Source organism: Sorex araneus, chromosome 9 (genome assembly GCF_027595985.1).
Source record: "Sorex araneus isolate mSorAra2 chromosome 9, mSorAra2.pri, whole genome shotgun sequence".
Classification (NCBI taxonomy): domain Eukaryota; kingdom Metazoa; phylum Chordata; class Mammalia; order Eulipotyphla; family Soricidae; genus Sorex; species Sorex araneus.
In genome coordinates, this window is record NC_073310.1 from 65,344,339 (window position 1) to 65,371,832 (window position 27,494).

Genomic DNA, 27,494 nt, shown 5'->3' on the forward strand with positions numbered 1-27,494 from the left:
GAGGAGGAGTTTGCTCCAGAAACAACGCCCACCCGCCCGCTGCCAGGCTGCCTGCAGAGGGACGGAGGGACGCGGAGCCGCGCGCCCACCCCGCGCGTCCCGCTGCCCAGTGCCCGAGGGGAGGAGGGTGATCACGCGGCCAGAAGCGCCCCTCCCTCCCTCCCTGCCGCGTCCCTGCTGCCGGGTCCACCTGTGCCGGTGGGTCCATCAGAGGCAGGGCGTGCGGGAGGATGCTCGGGCAGGTGGTCCAGCCCTGCCGCGCGCCGCCCCCGCGCGCCCCGGCGCGCTCCCCGCGCGGCCCTACCTTTACTCTGGGGAGGGTTCTGGCTTCGGTCCCGGAGGACGTTGATCTGGTACACGGCTCCGTAAGGCTCAAAAAGTTCTTTCAGCTCCTTTTCCGACCAGGACCGGGGGATCTGTCCCACGAACATCTTAATGGCATCTGGGTCGGGCTGGTCCGAGTGATCCAAGGCGCCGTTCATCTTGCTGGCTGTGCCGTTACTGCCGAAAAGGGAACCGGGCCAGAGTTAGGGCCGCGACGAGGAGTGACAGGAAGACAAAAAATAGGGAGGGGTGGGGACGGGGCAGGCGGAAGGAGGAGGAAGAGGAGCACGCGGGGCAGAAGAGCCTAATGAGTCGCGCCCGAGAGGCGAAGTAAGACAAAGCCCCGCCGCCACCGCGCCGCTGCCGGGCGGCTGCAGCCCGCGGGGGGCCCGGGCAGCGCCCTGCCGCCTGGCACCCCCCGGGCCGGGCACATCGTGCGACTGGGGGCCGGCGGGGGCGGCGGCTGCCCGTTAGGTGCGGGGCCAGCCTGCCATCAACGCCTTCCGCAGCCTGCAAGCCGGGCACCGGCTCTGCCTCGTGTGCAAAGAAAGGCAGAGGCTGGATTCCTGCAGGATTTCCACGCCCGCTCGCTCCCCCTCTCCCCCACCCACCCACCCACCCACCCCCTGCACCCTTCCCTTTGGGGGGGGCGCTTGTGGAAGAGAGGAGAGAGGTGGTGATAATAAAGTCACATGGAAAAAAAAAGAAGAAAGAAAAGAAACACTTGGCAGCCGCTCAAATGACTAATGCAAGAGGCTGGTGATGAATTTGCAGAGCCGAGAGGCACCCGTGCGAGCATGCAATGAGTTCTGTTGTTGCTCGGAATGGAAAGTGCTCCGGCAACGCCTCTGGCCAGCTCATTGGCTGCCCACCGGGGAGAGAAAAGGGCTCGGGTGGGGAGGGGGTGCTCCTGTTTAAAAGCACATTGTCAGGGGACCCGGCACAAAGGGTTTAATTCAGAGAGGCTAAAGGGGCTCTCAGAATCGCCTGCTTTGTGCGGTGGGGGTGGGGAGCGGGGAGGGGGGACGCGGCCCCAGAAAAGTTGAGTTCCCCACTAAAGGGCACGGAATATTTCGAATCTTTCACACTCCATAAATTGCTCGCCGTGTATCTGACTTCCAGATGCTGCTGGAGTTCTAAACAATCACACGTTTGGGAGAAAGCGGCGCGCCTGTCTTCCTTCCCCTCCTGGCTTCAGTAAATATTTGGGGCTGATACCAAGCACAAGCCCATCCGCCCGTGCACCCCCCCCTCCTGGAGCCGCTTTCCCCAGGCCCCACTGGAGGAGCGTGGGGAGCCCTGAGCCCGTGTCCAGCAGGGCCAGGAGGTGGCGGAGTCGAGGAGCCGGGTTGGCCGCCCCCGCTCTGCACTGCGAACAGTCAGGCGGAATCTCCCCAGGCCCCCGCAGCCCTGTGCCCGGGGAGAGCCCCTGCCTTGGCCCCCACCAGCAAGCAGACAGACCCCGCAGACAGCCATGTCGCGGGCACTGTGGCCATCCAAGCCGGGGAGGCCGGGGCGGGCAGAGGCTACCCAGCCCCAAGGCCGCCACACTGCAAGGGGCAGCTGGCACTCTGCTGTGGGCCCAGGTTTCAGAAGCCACAGGAAACTTATTTCCTTAAGACAGCGGAGAACCCCGGCAGGCCTTAAACCCATGGAGGTCCAGGCTAGCCCTGAGCCCTTAAAAGGAAAAGCGAAAGAGAGGGATGGAGGGCTTAAAAAAAAAAAAAAAGCAAGCCATGCAAGGGCAAAATTCTGAATTCTATTTAATCCAGAGAGAAAGGTTAAAAAAAAAAAAGGGGAAAAAGCATGTGTGGTGGTTGGGGGGGAAGGGGAGGCAAGCACTGCATTAGGTCCTGGCTTCAAGTTTTACTTCCTCTTATCTCCTACTTTACTGGATTATTTATTTATTTTCCATCCTCGAGATAAACAATCAGACAACAATCTAACCTGAAGCACTTTCGGGCTTTCTCTAATCAACCTCATTGTTGCAGTAAAAAAAAAAAAAGAAGAAAGAAATAAAGAAAAGAAAGAGAGACAAAGGTTCTGCTGATGAACTGTTGAGCGCTGAGCCCCATCCTGCCTGCCCACGGCTTAGGGGTGACGCAGAGCCTGTGCACGGGTGAGCGCCTGCCTGCATCTGGTGCCCCGGACCCCGGCCTTCTTTGAAGGGCGCCTCTGAGACTTCAGGACAGGCTGTTTCACCCCCGCGGAGCTGGCTGGGGCCAGGATGTGGTGGGGAGCAGCGGGCGGTGTGGGGGCCCCTCCAGCAGGCAGCGGTTCTTACTCCTGGGAGCGGAAGGAGGCTGGGGGCAGCTGCTGAGGACGGCGCCGCGGAAAGAGGAAGGCCCCACTGCCGGCCTCGCACCGCAGCCGGAAGCTAGGGCCCAGCGCGCTCCTGGGCCTCAGCTGCCGAGGGCCGGCTCGGGGGTCAGCCCCCACGGCTCGGGCAGGGAGGGAGAGCGGGAAGATTCCAGCTCGCTCCCATCCCTGGGCTCGGATGCTGGTGGTGCACCCCGAGCCCCCACCCCCAGCACCCTGAGGGACCACGTGCAGACCACACTGGGCTGCTGGGTGTCCGGGCCAGGCCCGGCTTGGGCCCTGGGCCACAGGCCCTCACTGCGCCCTGTGGGTTTGTGGCCTCCTTGTAACATGGGCACAAGCATCACCAGCTTGGGCATATGGCCCCAGCCCTGCCCCTGGCCTGGGCAGCGTCCAGCATGGCTTCTGCCCTCGGCCCAGTCCTGGTCCTGTGGGGAGGGGCCCTGGGGGCTCCCTTTCGAGCTCATTTCCCAGGGCAGGCCGACGCCATTCGCACCCCAAACACGAGCAGGGTGTGGAGGCTGAGCCTACCCGGGCTCCGGCCCTGGCACCCCCTGCGTGGTCCCTCCAGCTCCGCCAGGAGTGACCCCAGGGCATGGAGCCGGGAGGAAGCCGCAGCACTGCCCGGTGTGGCCCGAAAACAAGAACAAAGGGACGAGACAGGGTGAGAGCCTGGGGAGGAGGTGCTGGCCACCCGCTGACCGCTGGCCGTCCCCCTACTACACACGGCACATGTTCCCCAGCACGGCCCCGCGGCTGCGATGGGCCCGCCCCGCCCACGGCTCCACAGGCTCCAGCCTCCGGGCACATTCGACCCTCGCGGGAGCACTGGCCAGGGGCCGAGGATTGCCAGGAAGGGCCTCCTGAGGGGTGCTGGGGACCCCAAGGCGAGCACCCAGAGCACAGGCCCAGCCCCGGTCCCGCCCAGCGCTTCTTGCCCCCCGAGCCCAGCCAGAGGGAGCATTTCCTGCGCGCGCTGGGAGCGTCCGCCCTGGAGACGGCCAAGGTGGGCTCTGCTCCGTCCCCACCGGCTCCCGCGCACTCACAGTCCCTCTTGTCACCTGGCCGACACAGCTGGGGCCCAACCAGACAGACCCTCCAGGGGGCTCTGGAGGGCACGTTCACGGCCAAACCTCCCGGCACCCTCTGCCAGGGAGGGGGCCCCCAGACGCTTCCCGTCCCCCACGTCTTCGCTCTTCCCACACCAGGGCCAGCGCCGCGGCCCCTCGCATCCTCCACGGTGCCCCTCCCACCGCAGCCTTCCCAAAGGCCTGGCACTGCGCCAGGGGCCTGGACTCCCGGCCACACCCGACGCCCTGCGCTGACGCCGTCGAAGGAGCAGCGTGGTCCACCGTCTGGCTCGGGGCAGCGGGCAGGGCAGGGCTGAGAACTGGACGAGGTTTCCCGTGGGGCTGAGGCGCCCGCAGGCCCTGGGGCCCGGCCCCGGTGTGTCTTGGGCCCCTCCCTGGGGCGTGGCAGGATTTGGGGGGCGATCGTCTCCCCCCTCGCCGACCTACTTCCCTACTCTAGTTTCCAGGAGCGAACTAGATCAAGGCGGCGGCGCCAGAGCTCCCGAGACTCCTCGGGCAGAGACAGAGGCGGCGGGCAGCGTGGGCAGCTCAGGTCCCGAGTCCCAGCCTCCCAGGGGTCCCCCGACACGGCCACGCGCCGACTGCACTGCCTGGCACGCCTTTCTGCACACTCCTTCGAGATCTGTCAACGCCAAGAAGAAACGCACCAAGGTCGGGAAGCGCCAAGGGACAGACAAGAGCTGGGGTGGGACACGGCGCCTGCACCGGAGACGGGGCCGAGGGTCCGGGAGGGCTCCGTGGCCCCCCGCGTCCCCACAGTGACCGTCTGAGCCGTGCCGTCGTTTCTGTCTCGCTCCCTCAGCTGTGTGCCCGGCCCGGCATGGGGGCCAGAGCGTGGGCGAGCCCCATGGGGGTGGGCGCGTGCTTCCAGCCCCCAGCCCCGAGCAGGGTCCCCCGCCGGTGGAGGGGAGGGGTCACTGACCTGCGGCCAAGAAGGGTTCCCACGCACCTGAATTTAAGCAGGAATTTCCAGTGTGTGTGAGTTGGAGACACCCCCAGCACACGGCGTCATCTGGGCCTCGTCAGGCAGAAAACCAGCACGAGGGGCCTCACGCGGAGACCCCCAGGGTACGCCCAGTCAGGGGTCAGTGGCAGCAGGGCACAGGGGGCCGGGGCAAGGCTGGGCCCAGAGGTGGCCCCAATGGCCAGCCGGGAGCAGCCTGCAGGCGGGGGCCGAGTCGGGTGGCAGGAGTCCGTCTCTCTGTCCCCAGCCTCCCCGGACGTGGCCCTGCCACTCGGCTCGGCTGATGGACGTGTCGCAGGCTTGGGAAGCATGTTAACACCGTGTGCCCTTCGTTCCAGCCTGCCAGACACAAGCTGGGCTGGCCGTCACGGGGGGCGCAGAGGAATGTCGTGCGGGGCCTGGGGCCCGGGGGTGGGGACAGGTTATGACAGCCACTGGCTGGCGCCTCTCCCCCTCCCTGTTCCGTGCCTGCCACAGCACATGGTGCCCACTCAGGGGCTCCCGTGACGCAGCCTCCGATCCTCCGTGCACCTCGGGACGGGGCGTGGCCCAGCAGGCCGGCGCCCTACCCTGGGCGAGCCACGCCAGTCCCGGAATCAGCCTGTCCTTTGTCCTGGACAGCGCTGGGAGCTGCAGGTCCCGCTGAAGCCCCCCATATCGGGGTCCCATGCAGACCCGCGTCCGCCCACATGGGCTGGTCCACTCCTCCCAGAGCTGGCCACCCCACGGTCCTGTCTGCTGGGGGTGGGGGTCCACATAAAGGTCACTGGGACGGCTGAGTGGACTGGGGGGGGGGGTCGGCGCTGGGGACCCCACCTCTGCAAGCCGGGATCAAGGGGCAGCTGGTGCCTCCGCGTGGGAGATTAACCACAGCAAACACGGCCGGGTGGCGGGGACAGGCAAAGCCCTTCTCCAGACGGCCGGAGTGGATGTTAATGATGCAGCCTCCTGGGCGGGGACCTCCGAGTCCTCCCTGGACCCTTCCTCCCGGCGTGGGCTGGGCGGGCTGAGTGGGGGGTGTCCTGGACCCGGGGCACCCCTCCCTGCCCTGTAAAAGGGGGAGCGGTCCTGGGTCCCCCTGCACTGCTGGCAAGCAGCAACAAGGAGGACCCCCACCCTCCACCCGTAAGTCACGCCGAGGGTTGGGGGGTCCCGGAGAGCGAGCACCCAACTACCCTCACCGGGTCCAGGCCCTCGGGTGGGCCAGTGACTGGGCAAAGCCTGGGGCGGGTGCTGGCCGACGAGCTTCGAGAAACGCCACAGGGGGTGACGGCCACAGAAGCCCCCGCACGGGAGCCGCTCGCACCCCCGCTTTCTAGGGCTGACGCGGAGCGGGGCTGGGTTACCCGGCCCACTGCCCGCCTGGGCCCTCGGGTGCGGAGGGCCCTCCTGGAGGGGCCCCACCAGGGAACGGAAACGCGAGTCATGGTGAAAGGAAGCCCTGGGTGCGGGCGGCCCGGAATCCCCGTGCGCGCGAGCACTGCTTTGCGAGCTGTCACCAGCCCCTGTGTTCTAGAACGTGCAGCCCCTACGGGAGGGTGGGGGCCAGCCCGGGCCTCCCTCGGGCCCTCCTGGGGGGACGCTCGCTGCTGCCAGAGGCCAGCGTGTCCCGGGCGCAGCGAGAGGGGGAAGCGGGCTGCCGGACGGGGCGCCCACTCGGGCGCAGACCCAGGCAGCGAGCACAGGGCGGGAGAGGCCCCCACAGCAGTGGGCGCTCGGTGCGGGGTCCCACCTTCCGGCCCACTCGGCCCCGGAGCGCTTCCTCGTGGGATCTAGAGAATCTGAGAGGCGGTGGGTGGGTGCGCAGCGGGACCCTGTAGGCACCCCCTCTCCTGCGGGGAGCACTTGAGAGGGAGAACCCCGCCTTCTGCCGGACAGAGTCTGCGAGGGAGACGCAGCCCACCCCCAGGCTGGGGAGCTGTGTCCTGGGGGCCCTGACCTCTGCACCCACTGGGCAGCTGGCCTCCGAGCTCTCGGTCTGTTCAGCGTGGCTTCCTGCCCGCTCCTCCTGCCGTCCATGTGTGCGAAGGCTGAGGGGCTGGAGGCTTCCCCAGGCCGCTGCCCTGGGCCTGCCCAGGCGCCTCATAAAGGCGTCAGGGAGACGGGATGACAATGGTCTAAGGCGAGAGGCTAGAGCACCCGGTGCTAGGGACGCAGTGTGTGTGAGTGTGTGTGTGTTTGTAAGTGTGAGTGAGTGTTTGTGTGTGTGTATGAGTGTGTTTGTGTGTGTCTGTGTGTATATGAGTGTGCGAATGTGTGTGAGTGTGCCTGTCTGTATAAGTGTATGTGTGTGTTTGTATGTGTGTTTGTGTATGTGTTTGTGTATGAGTGTGTCTGTGTGTGAGTGTGTATTTGTGTGTGAGTGTTTGCATTAGTGTGTGTGTGAGTGTGTATGTTTGTGTGTGAATGTGTGTCTGTGTGTATATAAGTGTGTGTGTTTGTGTGTCTGTGTGTATATGAGTGTGTGAGTGTATATGTGTTTGTGTGTTGTGTTTGTGTGTGTATGCGGGTATGTGAGTGCCTTTGTGAGTGTTTGCGTGTGTGTCTGTGTGTATGTTTGTGTCTGTGTGGGAGTGTGTGTGTGTGTGTGTGTGTGGTGCAGGGGGATGGTCCCATAGCAGGGGGTGACTTTTAGCTTCCCAGAGTTCCAGCAAACCGTCGTGGTTGCGGGGAGGGTCCTCAGCAGGTGCTCAGGGCGCCCGGGCGGGGCCTCGGGTAGCCAGCAGGGCTGGGCTGTGTGCTGGGAGGCCGTGAGGCTTGAACTTGGTTTCTGTGTGTGCGGAGCCTTTGCTGCCCCCCGCACTCGCGCCCGGCCCGGCTGTGCTCCCTTTCAGATGGGGAGACCGGATTCGGTCCGAGGATTCCTTCAGACACTGACCATAAGGAGAACTGCTGCTTCAGAGCAGACCCCCTGGCCCTCCCCCAAACGGGCTATCTCAAGCCCGGCAGCCAGCACCTGCCAGGGCCACTCTGTGCCACCAAACGCAGCCACGGTCTGGCTGAGACCAGGTCGCGTCTCTGCGAAGCACCTTCTCATTCTTCCCCCTGGCTCCTCCTCAGCACTGTGTGGGGAAAGGAGGGAGGTGCAGGGGACCTGGGAAGGACACACTGTCCCCCAGGGGCCTTGTCTCCCTGAAGCCGACAGGAATGGATCGCAGACCACCAGGTGGGCTTCAGTCCTTCTCTTCATGACGTCACAAAAGATGCTAGTTATTTTGCCAAGAAGTGGAGCAACATGGAAAGTATCGTGCTAAGTGAAATGAGTCAGAAAGAGAGGGACAGACATAGAAAGATTGCACTCATCTGCGGAATAGAAAACAACAGGACGGGAGACTAGCACCCAAGAATAGTAGAAGTGAGTACCAGGAGGTTTGCTCCATGGCTTGGAAGCCGGCCTCACATGCTGGGGGAAAAGGCAGCTCAGATAGAGAAGGGAACACAAGTAAAGTGTGGTTGGAGGACCCGCTCGGATGGGAGATGCGTGCTAAAAGTAGACTAGAGACCAAACATGATGGCAACCCAATACTTCTATTGCAAACCACAACACCCAAAAGGAGAGAGAGAGCAAAAGGGAATGCCCTGCCACAGAGGCTGGGTGGGGTGGGGGGAGATGGGATGGAGGGGTGGGAGGGGTACTGGGATCATCGGTGGAGGAGAACGGGCACTGGTGGAGGGGTGGGTACTCAAGCATTGTAGGACTGAAACACAAACACGAAAATATGTAAATCTGTAACTGTACCCTCATGGTGATTCATTAATAACAAATAATAATAAAAATTTTAAAAGGTGCTAGTTAAGAGGGCCGGGGTGTCAGGCTGACCTGGCTTCGATCCCCAGCATCACATATGGTTCCCTGAGCACAGAGCCAGGAGTAAGCCCTGAGCACTGCCGGGTGTGGCCCCACCCCCAAAGACGCCTTGTCAGTGAGCAAAGCCAGTGGCCCGTGCCAAGTGACAAGGATGCCTTTTAAGGGAGCCAGGAAGTAAAGGTGACAGGATCCAAAGGAGCCATGGTCTCTCGCTGGGCTGTGCAGAGAAGTGCCCCCGGGAGGTGGGAGAACCCCGTGTCAGAGGTCACTCAGACACGCCTTCTGGGAGTGACCTGCTGGCTTCCCGCAAGCTCCAGAAGCCAAAGTCTAAATGGTGGCTCACTTGGCTCATATTTTTTTTGGCTCATTTTTTAAATCTGTCAATCACACCAACAACGAAATCAATAGTCAATACCAAGCTTCATATCTTGATTTGGAAATGTATAATACCCGCATACCCTGCATATCCTAAACTTCACTTAGCATCTTAAATCACCAACTAAAATAGGTCTTGCATTCTGTTTACTTCTCCCTTTGAAACCACCCCGAAACAAGGATAAGGAGAGGGAATTAATATGAAATTCTAATGGTGGTTATCCTCAGAGGTGGAACACCATTATAGTGAAACTCCCCAAAGCTGACTTGTATTTTTTTTAAAGCCATTTCTTCATTTTTTGACACCACATCTGGCACAATGAATACAGATGATCATTTGTTTATATATCTGTCTAACTGCCTTTCCCAAACACAGCCAGATGGAGTCTTTCAGAATCAAATTAATTTCAGATTAATTCACTCTGGACCTACTCCAGTTCCAGGACTCTTGATGCTAAGTCTTGAACTTGAGAGAACAGGTTCCTGGGTACCAGGTGTGTGGGGGCAGTGCACGCCCCGGGTCCCAGTGGCTGCCCCTTGCCCACAGGTTCTTTCTGGCCCCAACCCAGTGGCCGGGAAAGTTGGGAGCCAGGATCCCCTCCCAGGAAGCTCTGGGTCTGGGCGCTCGAGTTCCTCACGCAGAGAGACTCCTCCCGTCCATCACTACGGAGCGCCCGAGTACGAACATGAGACCGGCTGTGACGGGGACATCTGGGGGCGCGGGCTCCCCACCCCCGGGGCCAGCCTCCCCGGGCCACGGCTGCCGCAGGAGCCATAAACAAATGTAGCCAGGCCGCTGTCAATCTCCACGGATGCCTTTATTATCACACTTGTTTCAATTGCAATTTGGGTTTCCATGGAGACACAACAGTCAGCTCTAGAAAATTATAAGATAAATGTCAGGCGGTGATAACGGTGTTAATGAAGCTGCAGAGACAAGCGCTCTGTGCTTCAAATAATAAGCTTGTTTCCATTAGCATATGTATAACCTGTCAAAAACCTGGAGGAGAATATTAAAAATTAAATTCCGATCTATCTATATTTAAGAGAGGAGAGGGAGAGGCCTCTGGAGTGGCTGAAATGGGCTGGGTCAACCGCAGCCCGGAAAGAGAAAGAGCAACTGCTGGGTTCATGGTGCAGCCCCTCCTCCAGGCCCTCAGCCGACACCTGAAAACATCACCCCCCAGACGGTGCTCCCTGCATCACCCTCAGTGCTCCCTTCCATTTCCCCAATGGTGGTCCCTTCCATCACCCTCAACGATGCTCCCATCAGCCCCAGACATTACTCCCATCACTCCCAATGGTGCTTCCTTTCATCATCCCCAGTCGGTACTCCCATCACCCCAATGGTACTCCCTTATATCACCCAACAGTGCTCCCTTTCACCACTCCGAGGATGGTGCTCCTTTCCATCACCCCCAGTGGTGCTCCCTTCCATCACTCCAGATGATGCTCCCTTTCATCACCCCAGATGGTGCTCTCCTCCATCACCCCAGATGGTACTCCCTTCCATCACCCCAGACGGTGCTCCCTTCCATCACCCCAGATGGTGCTCCCTTCCATCACCCCGGATGGTGCTCCCTTCCATCACCCCGGATGGTGCTCCCTTCCATCACCCCGGATGGTGCTCCCTTCCATCGCTCCAGTCGGTGCTCCCTCCCTATGTGGCTAAGGGGCTGCCCCGGAACCTTGAGTGCTCACTGCATCACCCGGACAGTGGTGGTGGTGCATCTCGGAGGCAAGGCTGGGCTGTGAGCACCATGCAAAGGAACTCCGGGCCTGGGCAAGGAGCTGGTGGTGGACCAGCTCGGCCCTGACACGACCTGCGGGGGTGTCTGTCGGGAGGGCAGAGGCCCCGGGGCAGGAGGGCAGAGCCCGCACAGGCGCAAGAGCAGCCCCAGGGGCGGCCAGGCCTGGTGCCGCACACCTGAGCCCACCAGGACTCCGGGGGAGCCCCAGGACCCGACAGAGCGGCCCCCGCCGGGCCCGCCCTGCCCTCGCCCCTCACAGCAGCCACTGTGTGCCAGGTCCCAGCCAGCGACAGTGACCGCCGCCCACCGAGCCCAAACCCAAGGTGTGGACAGGGTGTGGGCGCTCGTCTCTCCCACCGCTGCTGCTCTGCTGTGCAGAGCTGGGGGCCTCCTGGGCCACGGCCCTCGCACCTGGGGGTGCGCCCCCTCCCCTCAGCCCCCGACACGGGGTACGCCCGACCCTCCCCTCAGCCCCCCACACGGGGTACGCCCGACCCTCCCCTCAGCCCCCCGACACAGGGTACGCCCGACCCCTCCCCTCAGCCCCTCAACACGGGGTACGCCCGACCCCTCCCCCCAGCCCCCCCGACATGGGGTACGCCCGACCCCTCCCCTCAGCCCCTCAACACGGGGTACGCCCGACCCCTCCCCTCAGCCCCTCAACACGGGGTACGCTCGACCCTCCCCTCAGCCCCCTGACACGGGGTACGCCCGACCCCTCCCCTCAGCCCGACCCCTCCACAAGCCCCCTCCCTGCGGTCTCTGAGTTTCTATTTTGTGAGGTCCGGGAGTCCCCCAGTACTGTCCCCTCCAGGAGGTCACCCCCAGCAGGATCTGCAGTGGGAGTCCACTTGGCCACCACTGAGTGGCCAGCTGCAGAGGGAGGCCATCCTGCCCCACGCCCGACTCAGTCCTTCCACCTGGGTCCCGCCCTGCTCTCCCAGTCCTGGGCGCGGGGCGGAGGGCGGCCTGTGCTCTGGGGAGGCCCGTTTCCTGCACAACCGTCCCTGCCTGTGTCTGCACAGGACACGGGCGGGGGATAACTGTGGGACTGCACCCTCCCCGCCACGGCAACCGTCTCAGCCTGCTGTTTCCACACAGAACTCTGGGTGTGTGTGTGTGTACCTGTGTGCATCTGTTTACGCATGTCTGTGTCTCTGTGTGCATTTGTGTGCATGTGTGTGTGTCTGCTTGTCTATCTCTGTGTCTGTCTTCGTGTGCGTGTGCCTGCTTGTCTACCTCTGTGTGTCTGTTTCTGTGTGCTTGTCTATCTCTGTGTGTGTCTGTCTCTATGTGCATATGTGTGTATGTGTTACTTGTCTGTGTGTGTCTGTCTCTATATGTGTGTGCTTGTCTGTCTCTGTGTGTGTCTGTGTGTATGTGCTTGTCTATCTCTGTGTATGTCTCTGTGTGAGTATGTGTGCATGGTTGTCTATCTCTGTGAGTATGTGTGCATGGTTGTCTATCTTTGTGTGTGTCTGTGTGTGTGCTTGTCTATCTCTGTGTATGTCTCTGTGAGTATGTGTCTGTGTGTGCCTGTCTCTGTGTGTGTCTGTGTGTGTGCTTGTCTATCTCTGTGTGTGTCTGTGTGTGTCTGTGTGTATGGTTGTCTATCTTTGTGTGTGTCTGTGTGTATGGTTGTCTATTTGTGTGTGTCTGTGTGTGTGCTTGTCTATCTCTGTGTATGTCTGTGTGTGTCTGTGTGTATGGTTGTCTATCTCTGTGTATGTCTCTGTGTGAGTATGTGTCTGTGTGTGCCTGTCTCTGTGTGTGTGTGTGCTTGTCTATCTCTGTGTATGTCTGTGTGTGTCTGTGTGTATGGTTGTCTATCTCTGTGTCTGTGTGTGTGTGCTTGTCTATCTCTGTGTGTCTGTCTGTGTGTGTGTGTGCGCGGACAGCATGTGACGAGCCCAGACGTGCCCATTACTGTGCACCCCCAGGGGTACGACAGGGTGAACCCCAGGTCCAGGACAGCCCTGAGCCCTGGAGGAAACCCCAAGCTCAGGCTGCCCTTCCCTTTGCACCGCCCTCCCTGGGAACTCCATCTGGCCCGTGCAGAATGTTCCAGAGCTTCCTCCACCCCACGGCTGGGGGATGCTCGCATCCATCCCCGAGGGTCTCTCTGGCCGGGGCGGGGGGCTCAGGACAGTTCTCTGAAGCAAGGGGCTCCCAGCCACACGGGCCCCGGGCCCAGGAGGAGGGGACAGGCGAAGCACCGCTCAGTCGGACCCCACCCGCCTCTCGGGCTGAAGGCGCTAAGGCGGGCAGAAGGCAGCAGATCCAAACGGCCCGAACCAGCCACCGCCAACCCCGTGGGGCCGGCCCAGCTGCGGCAGCCCTGCGGTGCAGACAGACAGCGTCAGGAGGTTGCTCTGGGAGCGTGTTGAGCTGGTGGGGGGCGCACGAGCCCCAACACCGCGCATGGGACTGGGTGGGGGCAGGGCGCATGGGGCTGAGCAGCGGCGTCAGTCCCGCCTCCTCTCGCGTGACGCCTTCGCCCGTGGCCTGGCTTCCCCGGCGAACCCCACACGGGCACGCTGGGACTCACCTGCAAGGGTGGCGGGTTCAGAACTGGCACAATAATTACTGTTGTCATTAATAACGGCGCCGCCACCCAGCACAGCATATTACACCAGTCCTTCAGGGGAAAGTGACAGCTCCAAACTGGGGCAACCGAAATTACAATCATAATTTTCCCGAATTGACAATATTTGCTAAATAGACTCCTCCAAGAGAAGGCAGTTGGACGCGGGGGAAATAAATCGGAGATCACTGAGCGCGCGCCACACTGCTTTATAGCGATTCCAAAGGCAAAAGCGCAGACAAATTGCTGTTGGGGGTGGCGTGTGTGTGTGCGCGCGCGTGTGTGTGTGTATGCATTCACGCGTGTGTACATGTTGGGGGGGCACGTCTGGGTTCCATATTGTGCTGTTAAGGTGGAGAGGCCAGACCTTAGGTGGACAGCTGGGTCCCTGCTGGGGTCCGGGGACGGGGCAGCTGATGGGGAAACACTGAGAGGTGCCCCAGCATACTTTGGGTTTGGGGGTTCACGCACTTGCTTTATTTGTGGTGGGGTGAGGTCAAGCGAAACCAGCCAATGGGAGAGGACTTCATCTCCCTGAGACGGTCGTCCCCAAAAGCCAGGCTCCAGCACATAGGAAGTTTCTGAGTGACGGGTGTTTGCAGAACTCCCCCGAGCTGTGCAGGGACAGTGTCACAGACGGACGTGCCCGTGAAGCCGCACGCCGTGCTGTGGCCTCCTGCCCAGCTGACTCTGCAAACCCAGAGCTCCGTGCGGAAGGACAGCGGGAGGGAAAGGCTGGCTGGGGGCGGGGGAGGGGAGGAGAGGCTGAGGCAGAAATATCCGCCCCCCAAATCACTATGAAGGCCGTCTTCACGGCCCACCCTAGGCTCACGGGGATCCTAGGAAGAGCCCCCATGCTGGGAAATGCAGGGCTCAGGGGTGGGGACAGGCGCCGAGCCCCCTGTCCCCCCAATGGAGGCTGTGGGGTGGGGTGTCCAAGAAGAGGAAGTAGCACTTTCCTCTGGCCGCCCCCACTGGCATGTAACACTGGGTCATCCTGGGCAGCTCAGCCCTGTCCACTGCAGCGCCAGGGCGCAGCCCAGAGCACGGAAGGGTCTAGAAGCAAAGAGCTTGTGCGGGGGTGTCCATGGTTCCGTCCCCCCCAGATTTCACAGCTCTGAGGAGCTTGTGGTTGCCCCGTCTCCTCTGGCGTAGGGCGGACCCCATGTGTGAGACCGGGAGGGCTTGTTCTTGGGGGGTCTCTCACCGGTAAGGCATGTGCACTCGGGGCCCCCTTTTTGTTTTTATTTTTTGTTATTTTATTGAATCACCCTGAGATAGTTACAAGGCTTTCATGTTCGAGATCCAGCCGTACAATGCTCAGACACCCGTTCCTCCACCAGTGCACATTTCCCACCACCAATGTCCCCAGCATCCCCTCCCCCACCCAGTCCTCCCCCTGCCTCCATGGCAGATAATTTCCCCAATACTCTCTCTGCACTTGGGGCCCCCTTAGCAGGAGGCCAGTGGGCTAGGTCTGGAGGGGCGTCAGGGCTGGGGGATTCCTCTGGGGCTCGAGAGAGGGGTTCCTGCTGGAGGGTCTTCATTCCCCAGGAAGGGCAAGACTCACAGAAGCAATTTCACTCACTGACTGTTTGGGGTCAGCCCCTAGGGCATGGCAGAAGCTTTGTCTTGGGGGGGGGCTCCCGGGCTGTGATCAGAGTCCCGGGGGGGGGGGGGCACTGCCAGTGGTTCTCGGCCAACCCAGCTGGATGGATCAAGGATGCAGCACTGGTCCTGAGGGTGGGGGCATGAGTTGTCGGGGACAGGGCCTGGCATCCGGGACAAGCCCCCCTGCCCCCCGCCCCCCAACCCGGTTTGTTTTGAAGCCAACTTGTGAACAGCAAAGGTGAATCCCCAGCTAGGCTTGGAGGGAGACTATGTTGTGTTTTTTCCCCCTTTCCCCTTTCTCTTTCCTTAATTAACAATAACATTCAAAGCCCTGACAGAGAGTAATGGTGAGATGAATTATGGAACCACTTATGTCTGAACCCATACATTATTAACACGCCTCCAAATGGGCTTCTCGGCTAAATAAAGATGCGCATTTCAGGAAGCCGCGTCTCAAGGAGTAGAAAGGGCAGGTGGGGCTCCGACCCCCAGGAGCAAGGGCCCCGCCAGCCACGGCAGAGCCCGCCCTTGGCTGGGGTCCACGGTGCGCTGCGTCTCTGAGCTCACGCCCCTCCCTTCCCGAGGGGCGGCCTTGGAGGCCCGAAGACGGGTCCAGGTCACACACCCTCGTGGGCTTTCTTCCCCCGGGGGGACACTCACCCCGGCCCTGTCTGGCCCACCCCACCCCCACCCCCACCCCCACCCACAGCCACGCCTGGAAAAGTCCCTGCCTCCCGCCTGGCAATCTAGGAATCTCTGCAGCTAAAAATATTGATTTGAGGACTGTGGGGATGTGTTTTAAACCAGGCTCTCAGGCAAGGGGCCTCTTGAAAATTGTTATCTTGTTACCGTGAATTACTAAGTTACAGGGATATTTGCCACTGAGCTTCAGGTGTACAATGTTTCAACAGGGATGTCTACTCCCCCAGATTCTAGCACCCTCCCCCGCCGAGGTTTCCCTCCCCCCTCGCGCCCCCTCCCGTCTCTGAGGCACTTTCCCCTCCCAATGCTCCTGTTGGGCCCTCTCCTAACACCCCTGGGCCAAGGTTTGTTTCTATGGCCACCGGGCATTTTATCTTCCCTGGGGTTCTTCCTTTCTCTCTCCTTCCTCTCTCCCTTCCTCTCTCCCTTCCTCTCTCCCTTCCTCTCTCCCTTCCCTTCCCCTCTCCCTTCCCCTCTCCCTTCCCCTCTCCCTTCCCCTCCCCTCCCCTCCCTTCCCTTCCCTTCCCTTCCCCTCCCCTCCCCTTCCCTTCCCTTCCCTTGCTTTCCTTTCTTTTTCTTTCTCTTTCTCTCCTTCTCTCTTTCTTTCTTTTTGCTTTTTGGGTCACAGGGGTTACTCCTGGCTCTGCAGACAGGAATTACTCCTGGCCGTGCTTGGGGGGACCATATGGGATGCCGGGAATCGAACCTGGGTTGGCCGCGTGCAAGGCAAACACCCTCCCCGCTCCAGCCCCCTATGAAGTTTCTTTACGGTCCACACTGGAGGGATCTCTGCGTCTGTCCCTCTTCCTCTGACCCGCTCAACCTGACATCTCCAGATCCTAACACGTAGCAGCAAACCGCACACCCCCTTCTCTCGGGGCGGAGAAGCACACGGGGTCTGGGCGATGTCCAGGCAAGGCGTGGCGGTCAGCTTTGTCTAGCTAGGTAGATCCTGTGCCCGCCGCTTCTCAGCCTTGGCAGGGGGACGAGAAACGCTGCGTGTGGCTGCCCTTGGCCTCCTCTGGCAGGACACCGTCAGCAGAGTGTGAGGCCCGAGCCCCCAGACCCTGCTCTGGGGGCTCGGGCCTGTCACCCCCGGGAAGAGCCACCCTCAGCAGTGTGGGACCCATCTCTGGCCCCGGAGCCCGCCCCGGGTGTGTAGCTAGTCCCTTTCCAAGCCAGCGGGGAGCCTGCCTGGCTCCTGCCCCACGCAGAGGTGGTTGCTAGTACGACGCATGCCCGTGAAGCCAGCGCACCCTCCGACTTGCAGCCTGGGATGGACGGAGAGATGCGGGGCTGCCCCAGGCTCGCCCTGACGGGTCAGCCCGCCTTGCACCCTGACCCCTGCGCCCAGTGAGTGCTCTCCGAGGCTGGCGGGGCCGACTCTGGCAGGAGCACTTTAATTTGGGATGACAGGCGCTCTGGGGGCTGGCCAGGCCGAGGACAGGAGACAGGAGGGGAGGAGCGTGGTTTCCAGTTACGCCCCCCCCCAGGGGTGACACAGGGGAAAGGGCCCACCTGGAGGGGGACACCGCCCCAGGGCAGGCACCACGAGCTGGTCCCAGGTGCCGCTGAGGGGAGAGCCGGGGGCAGTGGCTCTCTCCCGGGCACCTGCCCTCACAGAAACACAAACACACCCGTCCCAGGTGTTCAAGAAGCTTCTTAGACCCACTTCCTGCTCCTCCTCTGCTCCAGAGACCAGTGCTCCCAAGGCGGGGGACGCTGGAACCACCTAGAAGGGGGGTACAGGTGACCTGGTGTGGAAGGTGAGCTACTATTTACTTTTTCATTCCTGTTTTGAGAAAGAGGGGGGTGGGCCAGACACATCTGGGGGCACCTGCCCTAGAGTCTCCTCGTGGGCAAACCCCAAGGCTGGCACCAACGAGCGAGCGGGCGGGTGGGAGCTGCGGAAAAGCCCCTCTCAGCTCAGGCTCTGACCAGAACTCTGAGTGGCTTCTGTGCCCGTGAGCCGTGGGTCCGAGTGCCACCGAGAGGCCTCAGCTGCCCGTTTCCTTCACGCTGTTCTTCTCAGTCAGCACATCTGCTCCGAGCTCGGCTGCCGTCACCATGTCCTGGGCACTGCGTGGGCTGCCACGCGTCCTTGCTGGTCACCTCCCAGACGTTGGCAAGAGCGGGAAAGGGCCATGCTGGCTGGGCACGTGGCCATGAGCATCAGACGGCTCCAGGTGACTTGGCCCAGGAGGCAGGAGCCGGGGAAGGCGCTTCCGGAGTCCCTTCGCAGGAACTGGAGACAAGCAGCCAGAGAGAGCCCCTGGCCCCAGGAAGGAGACCCACCGACGTGCTCCCTCCTGCCAGCTCAGGTGTGAGGGTCAGTGCACCCCCAGGCCCCACGAGGGGTGACGGATGACACGGCAGAAAGAGGACAGCGAAGCCTGCAGCGCGGATCGCCATCAAAATGCCCCCTTCCTTCTTTCCTGCCACCGCATGGCTTGGGAGGGCGAGATCAGCTCATTCCCCACGCCAGGCCCATGCTATGCACCACTTGACCTAGTTTTTCCCTTTCACAAGATAGGTAGCTACAGACATGTTCCTTAGGTTAAAGAAGGTGCCCTAGTGTGAAGGCTGGTCAGAGATGTGCGGTTCTTTTGGAACTATAAGAAGATATAAGTACATGTAAAACACTTCTGATATGGTACCAACATCTGGATCACCCACCCACTCACCCATCATCCACCCACCCACCCATCCATACATTTATCCACCACTTATCCACCCACCCACCTATCCACCTAATCATCCATCCATCCATCCATCGTCTCTCTGTTCATCTATCCATCCATCCACCCTCCTATCAATACATTCATATATTTACTCATCCATCCGCCCATCCAGACATCAATTCCCTCACCATTCTGATGACTGAGTGCCTAAAAAAATACCTAATAAAAGTAACAAAGGGGAATGAGAATTAGGTGACGTAGGACCCAAGTTCTGTTCTCCCTGACCTGGGCAAAAGACTCAGTGCCCGCTCCTTCAGGCTGAGAGCAAGTGTAGGAGAAACACATTCTGCGCCCTTGCGAGGAATAAAGGAGATTTCTCAAAAGTCTGAGTGCCCTCCGGAATCAGAGGCGCTCTCAACAACGCTCGGATTTTAAGTGAACTACTATCTGGAAAATGGTTGCAGGGAGGCACAGAAAGTCTCTAGAATATTTGTTTCTGTCACCGCAAAGCCACCTTCTCCCTTGTGGCTGCCATCTGATATGGTCCTGTACATACCCGAGGTGTGAGCTGTGTTCAATAGCACCTAGTTCCTATTCATAAAAATTCCAGAGGAGAGAAAATAGCAAGGCAGCGCGTGTCCTGTGGGCTGACTGGGCTTCCTAAGCTCCGTGGGGGTTACCCAGAGCTGCCCTACATTCGGGGTGAAGGGAGTTCACCACGCCCCCCTCTTCTCTAGCCCCCAGGGGCTACCTGGTCACTTCCTCCTCCACTTCCTACTTCCTGCATCCATGCCCCCTTCCCCCACTTCCCCCCAGCACTGCCCTTTTGGAGCTGGTTTGAGAATCGATTGATTTCTCGAGCGCAGCTCTGTCCTTGTTAAGAACTCAGCCCCAGGGAAGACGCGTCTGTGAGAATCATCTGACCAGATTCTCCTATTAAGTGCGATCGCTTGCCAAGTAATTGTGTTTCCAAACTGGGGAGTCCTCCGGCCGACCTAGTGCTGGGTCAGCACAAGGTACTTTTCAGAAACACTTAGGATACCCAGCCCTGCCTCAGTGATGCAGCCAACTCCCTCCGGAAAACGTGCAAGAGTCTCTACCACAGAGAGATTGTGGGCTCCTTCAGGGAGCCATGACAAGACCTGGGACCCCGGCAAGGTCCCCCACGTGTGCTGTCCGTATTTTGAGTTCTGCTTGTTTCGTGGCCACACCCAGCCGTGCTTGGGGCTCGCTCCTGACTCTACACTCAGGGGCAAGCTCCTGGCGCTCGGGGTACCATAGAGGATGCCAGAAATCAAACACCGTATAGGAGGTCAGGGATCAAACCCAGGTTCGTCATTTGGGCTGCCAGGGATCAAGCCACGTTAGCTCTACGGCTGCCAGGGATCGAACCCAAGTTGGCCACCTACAGGGCAAGTGTCCCCCAGCTATACTACTGCTTTGCTCCTTACTCCATATTCCGAGCCCTGGCTCCCCCCTCCTGTGGGCTACGGTCAGTTCGCCACTGCTGGCAAGACGCGGGGGTGCTGGGTCCTGCAGGGACGTGCCCAGTAAGCAGAGCCTCTGGGGCCACACCCCTGCAGTCAGGTAGCTGAGAGGAGGGTCTACTCCCGGCAAATCTGATCACGACAGCTTCGTGTCCACAGGCCCGTGCACAGCAGCGTCCTCTCCTGAGTGGCCCCAGGGCCTTTTGAACTCCCTGGCCCTTAGGGTTTCGCTCGGAGAGGGGTGCGCATGGACCAAGTACCCTGCTCTGGCCTTGTTCTGTTAAGCTCCTTTGTTTTTAAACCTACACAGTTAACAGGGTAGCAGCTGGCCTCGAAGGCAGCAGATTCCGGTCCAACCCCTAACCTGTATGTTGCCCCGAGCACAGAGCTGAGAGCACCCAGCACCACCCCAATACATTTAGCCCCACGTGGCCCATGTTTCTGTAAATTCGGTCCTGCACGTTCTTTCCACCGCTTTGCTCCAGAAGAGGGTGCAGCCTGCCCATTCCGTGGAGCCCAGTGCCAGCCCCCTGGCTCGCCGTGCCCGCTGGCCCTGGGTTGCCATGCGAGGCTTTACGTCCCGAGGCAAAACTATTCACGCAGCCTCAGACCGAGGCCTGCATGCGGGCCTCCTGTCCTTTGCCCACGACCCCGACCAGTGGGAGCAGGTGGGCGGGGGTGGGTTTCCTCTACCCCCTTTCTGTCCTGCTGGCCATAAACCAGCCAGACGCTGGGTTGAAAGTGTGAGAGCCGTGAAGGTCATTCCGGGGCAGCAGTGGAGGGACTTGGTCCCAAGGGGCAGTTTCACTGGACACCGTCCATATCACTCGCTCACCCGGGGCCTGCAGACGGAACCGGCCGGAAGGGCAGAGGAAGTGCACATGGCACTGAGCTTTGGGGTAACTGAGCTTCAGGCCAAGGGGGCGAGGCTGCAAGCAGGGTGGGGGCGGCAGGCCAGGGGGAAGGGCTGCGAGCATGGGTGGGGCTTCAGGGTAAGGGGCGGGGCTGCGAGCAGGGGGTGGGGCCTCAGGCGGAGGGGCGGGCCTGGGAGGAGCCGGTGTGGGTCTGTGATCCGGAGCAGTCTCCGGATAGCCTAGGCGTGGCTTGGAATTCTTTCTTCTTTTGAGAAATTAGGTAAGAAAGATGTTTCACCACTGTGAAATCATTTTTTTCTTGGGGGGGGTGGGAAATGACCAGAATAGTTTCGGCAAAGTAGGTGTTTTTATTAGAGATGATAAGTGCAAAGGGGCATCTGGAGGTTCCCGCATGGGAGGCAGAGTTGGGGAGAGGCCCGAGAAGGTTCAGGAGCCGCCTGGACGGAGACTGGTGTCTGCGGTGGTCGAGGGGGAGAACACTGCGGGACGGGGTGCGGGCAGGATACGCAGAGGGGCGGGCAGTGGTGAGTCGGGGAACAGGAGAGAAGCAGCTCGCAGACCAGAAAACTTCCCCCGCTTCTCCCGGGATGAGGGTCCTCCCGAGTGCCCCTCCCTGATGTGGCCTGCATCGGGGCAGGGGCAGGGGTGGGAACAGTCCACAGCAGCGGCCAGCAGGTGGGAACCGGAAGCCGCTGGCCATAGCAGAGTCCCTCCAGCATTCCAGGCGGCTCTGCACTTCCGTGGTGTCCCCCAAGAGGCCACTGGGAACGGCTCAGACACTCAAAGTCAGGGTGGTGCCAGTGTGACAGAGAGCAGGGCGGGGCTGGGGGCATGGGGAGGAAGTCTCAGCTGCCTCCTATGCCCAGAGTGGGGTCACTGGAATCGCAGGGAGGAGCTGGGGTCCAGGCTTGGAGGATGCACCCCGGCTTGCCTGGGACGTGGCCCACCCGCCCAGCCTGGCTCTGCCCTGCCCCACGAGCCTCTGCCCTGGGCTCTGCCTCGAGTGATATTCCCCCCTCTTCACACGTGTGCCTCGCCACCTCTGCCTGGCTTTCCCCTGCGAGAACCCTGGGGTCCTGACTTGCTATCGCGCTGTCCAGAGCAGCTCCTGCTGCCGGAACCGGTCCTCTCTCCCCCGGGAAGCAGAGGTGGAGTGACGGGCTGGTGAGGGGCACATTCGTTGCCTGCTTCTTTCTTCCCGTTCACTGCCTCAGTGCCGTGTTGTGACTCAGGGCTGCGCTGGCAGGGGCAGCCCCCACGGTGAGACCCTGGCTGCCCGCAGGGCCCACTGCTCCCCAGAGGAGAGGTCTCAATGGCTAAGCTCCTCACTGCTCTGCTAATCAAACGATGGCTGTGATGATAGGGCATGTCCTGGGCGGGGTGGTGGTGTGTGTGTGTGTGTGTGTGTGTGTGTGTGGTGCCAGAGGGCTACTCCCAGCTGTGCAGGGGGACCCACGCAGTGCCTGACGGACCTGCCATTCCAGCAGCCTTCAAGCCATTCTCTCAGCCTATCACGGTCATTTTAAGAATCAACAGAGATACTGAAAGATACCACGCGTGTATCTGCCCCGGGGTGGTGCCCAGTCCCAGGGGCAGGGTAGGGTGCTGGGAGACTAAATTGGGGGCAGGGGGTCCTCGTGCATGTTTCTTGGCCCTTCAAACCAGCTCCCTGCCTACAGCGAGAGTTCGATTCTTTTTTCCTTTTTTGCCATCTAGCGGTTAAATGTCTCGAGGGCAGGAACCAAAGTCTAACGGTTCTTTGGCTTCTCCACTTCATCAATCAAAGCACATCAGGAGTCAAATGTATCAGGAACTAAATAAATAAGCAGTGACTGATGGCTTTGGCCGCCAGAGTCACCAGCAGAGAGCCGAGGGCGCAGCCGGGGACTGATTCTCTTGTCCTACCCAGCTCCGGGCTGTCTCTGGGACTCACTCACTCATTTCCAAGTGGCTCCCGGGGGAGGGGAAAGCTACAGCCCCAGGGCCTCCAGGCATCCAGAGCTGCTCTGGGTAATCTTTAAGCCCTTCGGGCAGCCAAGGCGCCCAGGAGCTGGTCTGTGGCTGGTCCCAGAGCCCCGCGTTTCACCACCCAACACCCATCCCCACGCGCACCTCTCTGGGCCCCAGATCAGCCCCGCACTGCCTCCTGTCCTGCAGGAGACCCCGAGGGCCTCCTCCCAGACCTCTTGTCTCTCCGGCTGCAGTCCTGGGCCAGCACCACGGACAGCGCTGCAGGCAGGAAGCCCTGAGTCCCCGGGTGCCACTCCAGGGCCCAAGCGAGCATCTCAGCCAGGGCCAGGGAAGATCCTCCCCGCAGGAGGCTCTCCAACAGGCCAGACGGGGGAGCAGCGCGATGCAGGGATGGTGCAGGCACGACCTGGGGGCGCTTGCTAAATGAGCCCCATTCAGAGGGTGACGGGAAGGAAAGCAAGGCCAAGAGCAGGCCGGGGGTTTATAGGCCACAGCGAGTAACTGCAAGTGCGGGGGGAGGCAGGAGCCCGGCAGATTTATATGCTACACCTCCCAAGAGGGCTCCTCTGGGCCTCTGAGTTATGGCACCCGAAAAAAGAAGCTACTGGAATGATGACGAGGAAATGTACCATTAAACGCACTGAAATTATTCACAACTTTGGGTGTTCACTCTTGCTCGGCCGGCTTCACTTCCAGGAGAAAGCCGTACCACCGTATGAAAGATTCATTCCCCGCCAGATGAAGCCAACTCTGAGGAGACGCCCCTGTGAGCATGCAACGCGCTGAATGTTGATGCAACCCCTCTCGGCCCTTAGGGCAGTGACTCCACCCACAACACGAGTCAGTCACTCAAAGATAATCCCGAATCTTAACAGGACTCCCAACCTCACTCTTTTTAAAATTATATTTTGCAAAGAGAAACTTTCTTGAAAAGCTAATTTGATATAATTTAGAATTTTAAAGCCACAACCAAAGTGGGAAGATTCAAGAGATGCTTAAAAGGACTTAAGAGGAACAGCAGGGACGGCCATTCTGATGAGGTGCTAAGAAGCCACTCACTGCCACTGTGACTGCATCCGCCGGCCGGCATGGCCTCACCCCCAGGCCCTCGCGACAGAGCCCCTCCGTGTGGCTGAAGACCAGCCCCATGTGGCCACAGCCATTCATTTTCGTGACTTAAGTCACCGAGCCTACTTCCAGCGTCATTAATTATAATTGTGTTGCGCGGGGGTTCCAAAGGAAAAGAACACACAATAAACTGCTCAAACCATGCTGGAACAAAGGCGATAATTGCAGATGAACTCTCGTCTGTTGGCCCACAGCCCCACCCCGCTGCGTGCCGCCAACAGGTTCCAGGCCTGGACTCAGGGGTGACCGGTGGCTCATAGGCCTGGCCACTGCTGGCCCCCTCCAAAACCCGCCAAAACCCTCCGAGCAAACACTGCGGAGAGGGCCTCCTGCCACGCGACTCCCTCCGGTGGGCCTCCTGCCTTCCTGCGGGAAGCCACGCTCCACGCACACAGTGAAGACACGCACACCCACACGGAGGCTTCTCGGGAGGCAGCCGGGGAGGCTGGGTCACATCCAGTGATGCTCAGGCGCGTCTCCTGGCTCTGTGCTCGGGGTCACCCCAGGCGGGGCTCGGGGGACCCCAGGTGGTGCCGGGGACGGAACCGGGCTGACAGTCCCACTGGGCTGCTGTCCAGCCCTGCGCCCCTGTCTGTGTGAGCGAGAGTCAGAGCCTGGCGGTTCACAGCCCAGCACCCTGCACCTTCCCACACTGTCTACACTCACGGGATGTGTGTCAATGGGGCGGGATCAGCCTGGAGGAGTCGGGACCACGCAAAAGCCCTCGCGCCTGGGCAGCCAGCAGGGCGCCAAGCAGGGCCGGGTGGCAACGCTTTCTCTGACTACCTGAAGCTTAGCAGGTGCCCCGCTGGACAAAGGGAGCGGGTGGGCGGGCGGGGCTGAGTCTGGGCCATCTCTGTCACCGCCTCCAGGTCTCTCTGCTGGGGTGTTTCTCCTGCTTGGGGGCGACATCACTGCGCCCTCCCCACCCCGTCGGGCATGTGCTTGGTGGTGAGCTGTGGGCTGGCAGGGGCGGTGTGAGGCATCGTGCACCCACCTGGGGCCACAGGCAGGGGACACACGGGGCAGGAGTGATGGGCTGGGCCGTGTTAAAGGCACCCACCCGCGTGCTGAAATCCAGCAGGGACCACTGGGGAGGTCACGCTGATTGACCACTTCCTAGAGGCTCCTGGGTCTTGGGAGATGGTGGACGGACAACGGTCAATGGGCACACAGCAGGGGCTTCTCGCTGGCCAGAGGAACAGGGAACAGGGGAGTGACCAGTTAGTCCCGGGGGGACACTGGCTACTTTCTACAGCGTCCACCATGTCTGAAACAGCTTAGGGCCATGGTCAAGTCCATTTCACAGATGAGTGAGTGGGAAATTCAGTCCTGCGGCCTCCCCGGCAGGGAACACCCAGAACCCAGAGGTGCTGACCCCAAATTCCGGACACACACCCCTCACACCACTCTGCAGCCCGCCCGGATGTGAGGTGCCTCCCGTTTCCAGCACTGTCTCGGCCTGCTGGCTCCGCATTTCCCGGCGGCCGTGAAGAGGGCGGCTGGCTGTTGATGGACGGACTCGGTTCCCAGTGGGGCAGGCCCCGGGACCCCCAAACGATAGAAGCCTCCCGAGTCTCTAACAATGAGCCTTCAATTCCATGCTTAAGTCAGAGAGGCGAGCCCACCCCGGGGGGGCCTTGCCGAGGGCTGGGACCCACTTCCAGCTCCGGTCGGTGGTCCCCGAGCTCCTGAGTGGGGGCATTCCCATTGCCCCGGAACGGCACCCTCTCGAAGGATTAACAGGTCTTAACTCCTAACTCCCCATTGCATTCACGCATCCTAGACTCACACGCTCTTTTCCGAGAAAGCTGCTTCGCCCCACGCTGGGGATGTCTAGACACGCCGAGAGTCTTGCGCAGTGCCAGCTATGGGCAGTTTTGAGGCCGGAAAGAGGAGCTCGTCGGACCTGACCATCCTCCCAGAGTCTCCCACGTCAGCAGGCCGACCACCTCCCCCCAAGAATAGTACAAATAAAATCCCGGCACCTGGCTGGGCATTTTTAAGAGAACAGAAGCCGCTCCCGTGGTCATCTGGGACCACTAGTGTCCCCAGGTGCTCCCGGGGGCCCAAGTCTTGCCAGAGCACCCCAGCTGTGGGGAGGCCGCAGCGAGGAGAGGAGAGGAGAGGGCCCGGTCCGGGGGGATGTGTGGGAAAGAGGAGACTGCCCAGTCAGACCACTGCTGTCCACACCCCACCCAGGGCTGTGGGGGTCTCCAGCTGCATGTGTCGGACCCTCAGAGACAGCTGCAAAGACCCGAAAGCTCGACCAGGGTAGGGCCGATTACAGGAGCTTGAGTTTATGTGGCAAGTTCACAGTAGGCGAGTGACCCGTCCTCGAGGGCCCGCGAGCTCGAGTCTCTCCTGTGAGGGGGGAGATGTCTGAGGGCGCCAGAAGGGAGCTTGGAAGAAGCGGTGGGGGTGTCTGTCCCAGCCGTGGTGCTGTTTCATTTTCAGAAAAGCCTGATACTTCCTGGCACCAGGTGAGGAGAAAGGCGCCTTAGACAGGTGGGAGGGAGGACAGATGGACAGACAGACACTTTGCTACCTCCCTCACTGCTCCCTTCCTGGTGACCCAATGGAAACAGCATGTAGGAGTGGCGCCTTCAGTCCGGCTGACTTCCACATCTGCTGGTGTTCAGAGATGGAGAGACTGGAAGGGGGGGTGGGTTGGAGGTGGGCTCAGAGGCTGCACATTCACTGGTTTGGGACTTGAGCCCCTGGCGGTGTGCAGGGCAGGCAGGAGGTGGTTTGTTCCCAGAGCATCATAGGATGAGGTACCACAGGTGGAACTACAGGTGGATGAGGTACCACAGGTGGAACTACAGGTGGATGAGGTACCTCAGGTGGAACTACAGGTGGATGAGGTACCTCAGGTGGAACTACAGGTGGATGAGGTACCTCAGGTGGAACTACAGGTGGATGAGGTACCTCAGGTGGAACTACAGGTGGATGAGGTACCACAGGTGGAACTACAGGTGGATGAGGTACCACAGGTGGAACTACAGGTGGATGAGGTACCACAGGTGAACTACAGGTGGATGAGGTACCTCAGGTGGAACTACAGGTGGATGAGGTACCTCAGGTGGAACTACAGGTGGATGAGGTACCTCAGGTGGAACTACAGGTGGATGAGGTACCACAGGTGGAACTACAGGTGGATGAGGTACCTCGGGTGGGACTACAGGTGGATGAGGTACCTCGGGTGGAACTACAGGTGGATGAGGTACCTCGGGTGGAACTACAGGTGGATGAGGTACCTCGGGTGGAACTACAGGTGGATGAGGTACCTCAGGTGGAACTACAGGTGGATGAGGTACCTCGGGTGGAACTACAGGTGGATGAGGTACCACGGGTGGAACTACAGGTGGATGAGGTACCTCGGGTGGAACTACAGGTGGATGAGGTACCATGGGTGGGACTACAGGTGGATGAGGTACCTCAGGTGGAACTACAGGTGGATGAGGTACCTCAGGTGGAACTACAGGTGGATGAGGTACCTCAGGTGGAACTACAGGTGGATGAGATACCACAGGTGGAACTACAGGTGGGACTACAGGTGGATGAGGTACCTCAGGTGGAACTACAGGTGGATGAGGTACCACAGGTGGGACTACAGGTGGATGAGGTACCTCAGGTGGAACTACAGGTGGATGAGGTACCTCGGGTGGGACTACAGGTGGATGAGGTACCACAGGTGAACTACAGGTGGATGAGGTACCACAGGTGAACTACAGGTGGATGAGGTACCACAGGTGGAACTACAGGTGGATGAGGTACCTTGGGTGGGACTACAGGTGGATGAGGTACCACAGGTGGGACT

The 27,494-nt window shown here is 60.6% G+C and overlaps 1 protein-coding gene across 12 annotated transcripts in view; it reads right to left on the bottom strand.

Annotated features, from left to right (window-relative positions):
- CELF2 (CUGBP Elav-like family member 2) overlaps positions 1–27,494 on the bottom strand; it is a 626,712-nt gene that overhangs the window by 85,096 nt on the left and 514,122 nt on the right. For all 12 annotated transcript variants that reach the window (XM_055147423.1, XM_055147418.1, XM_004605318.3 and 9 more), the window contains one exon: positions 305–501. In XM_055147423.1, the coding sequence (XP_055003398.1) occupies positions 305–482 (178 nt within the window). In that variant the 5' untranslated portion in view covers positions 483–501. The remainder of the gene's footprint in view (positions 1–304; positions 502–27,494) is intronic.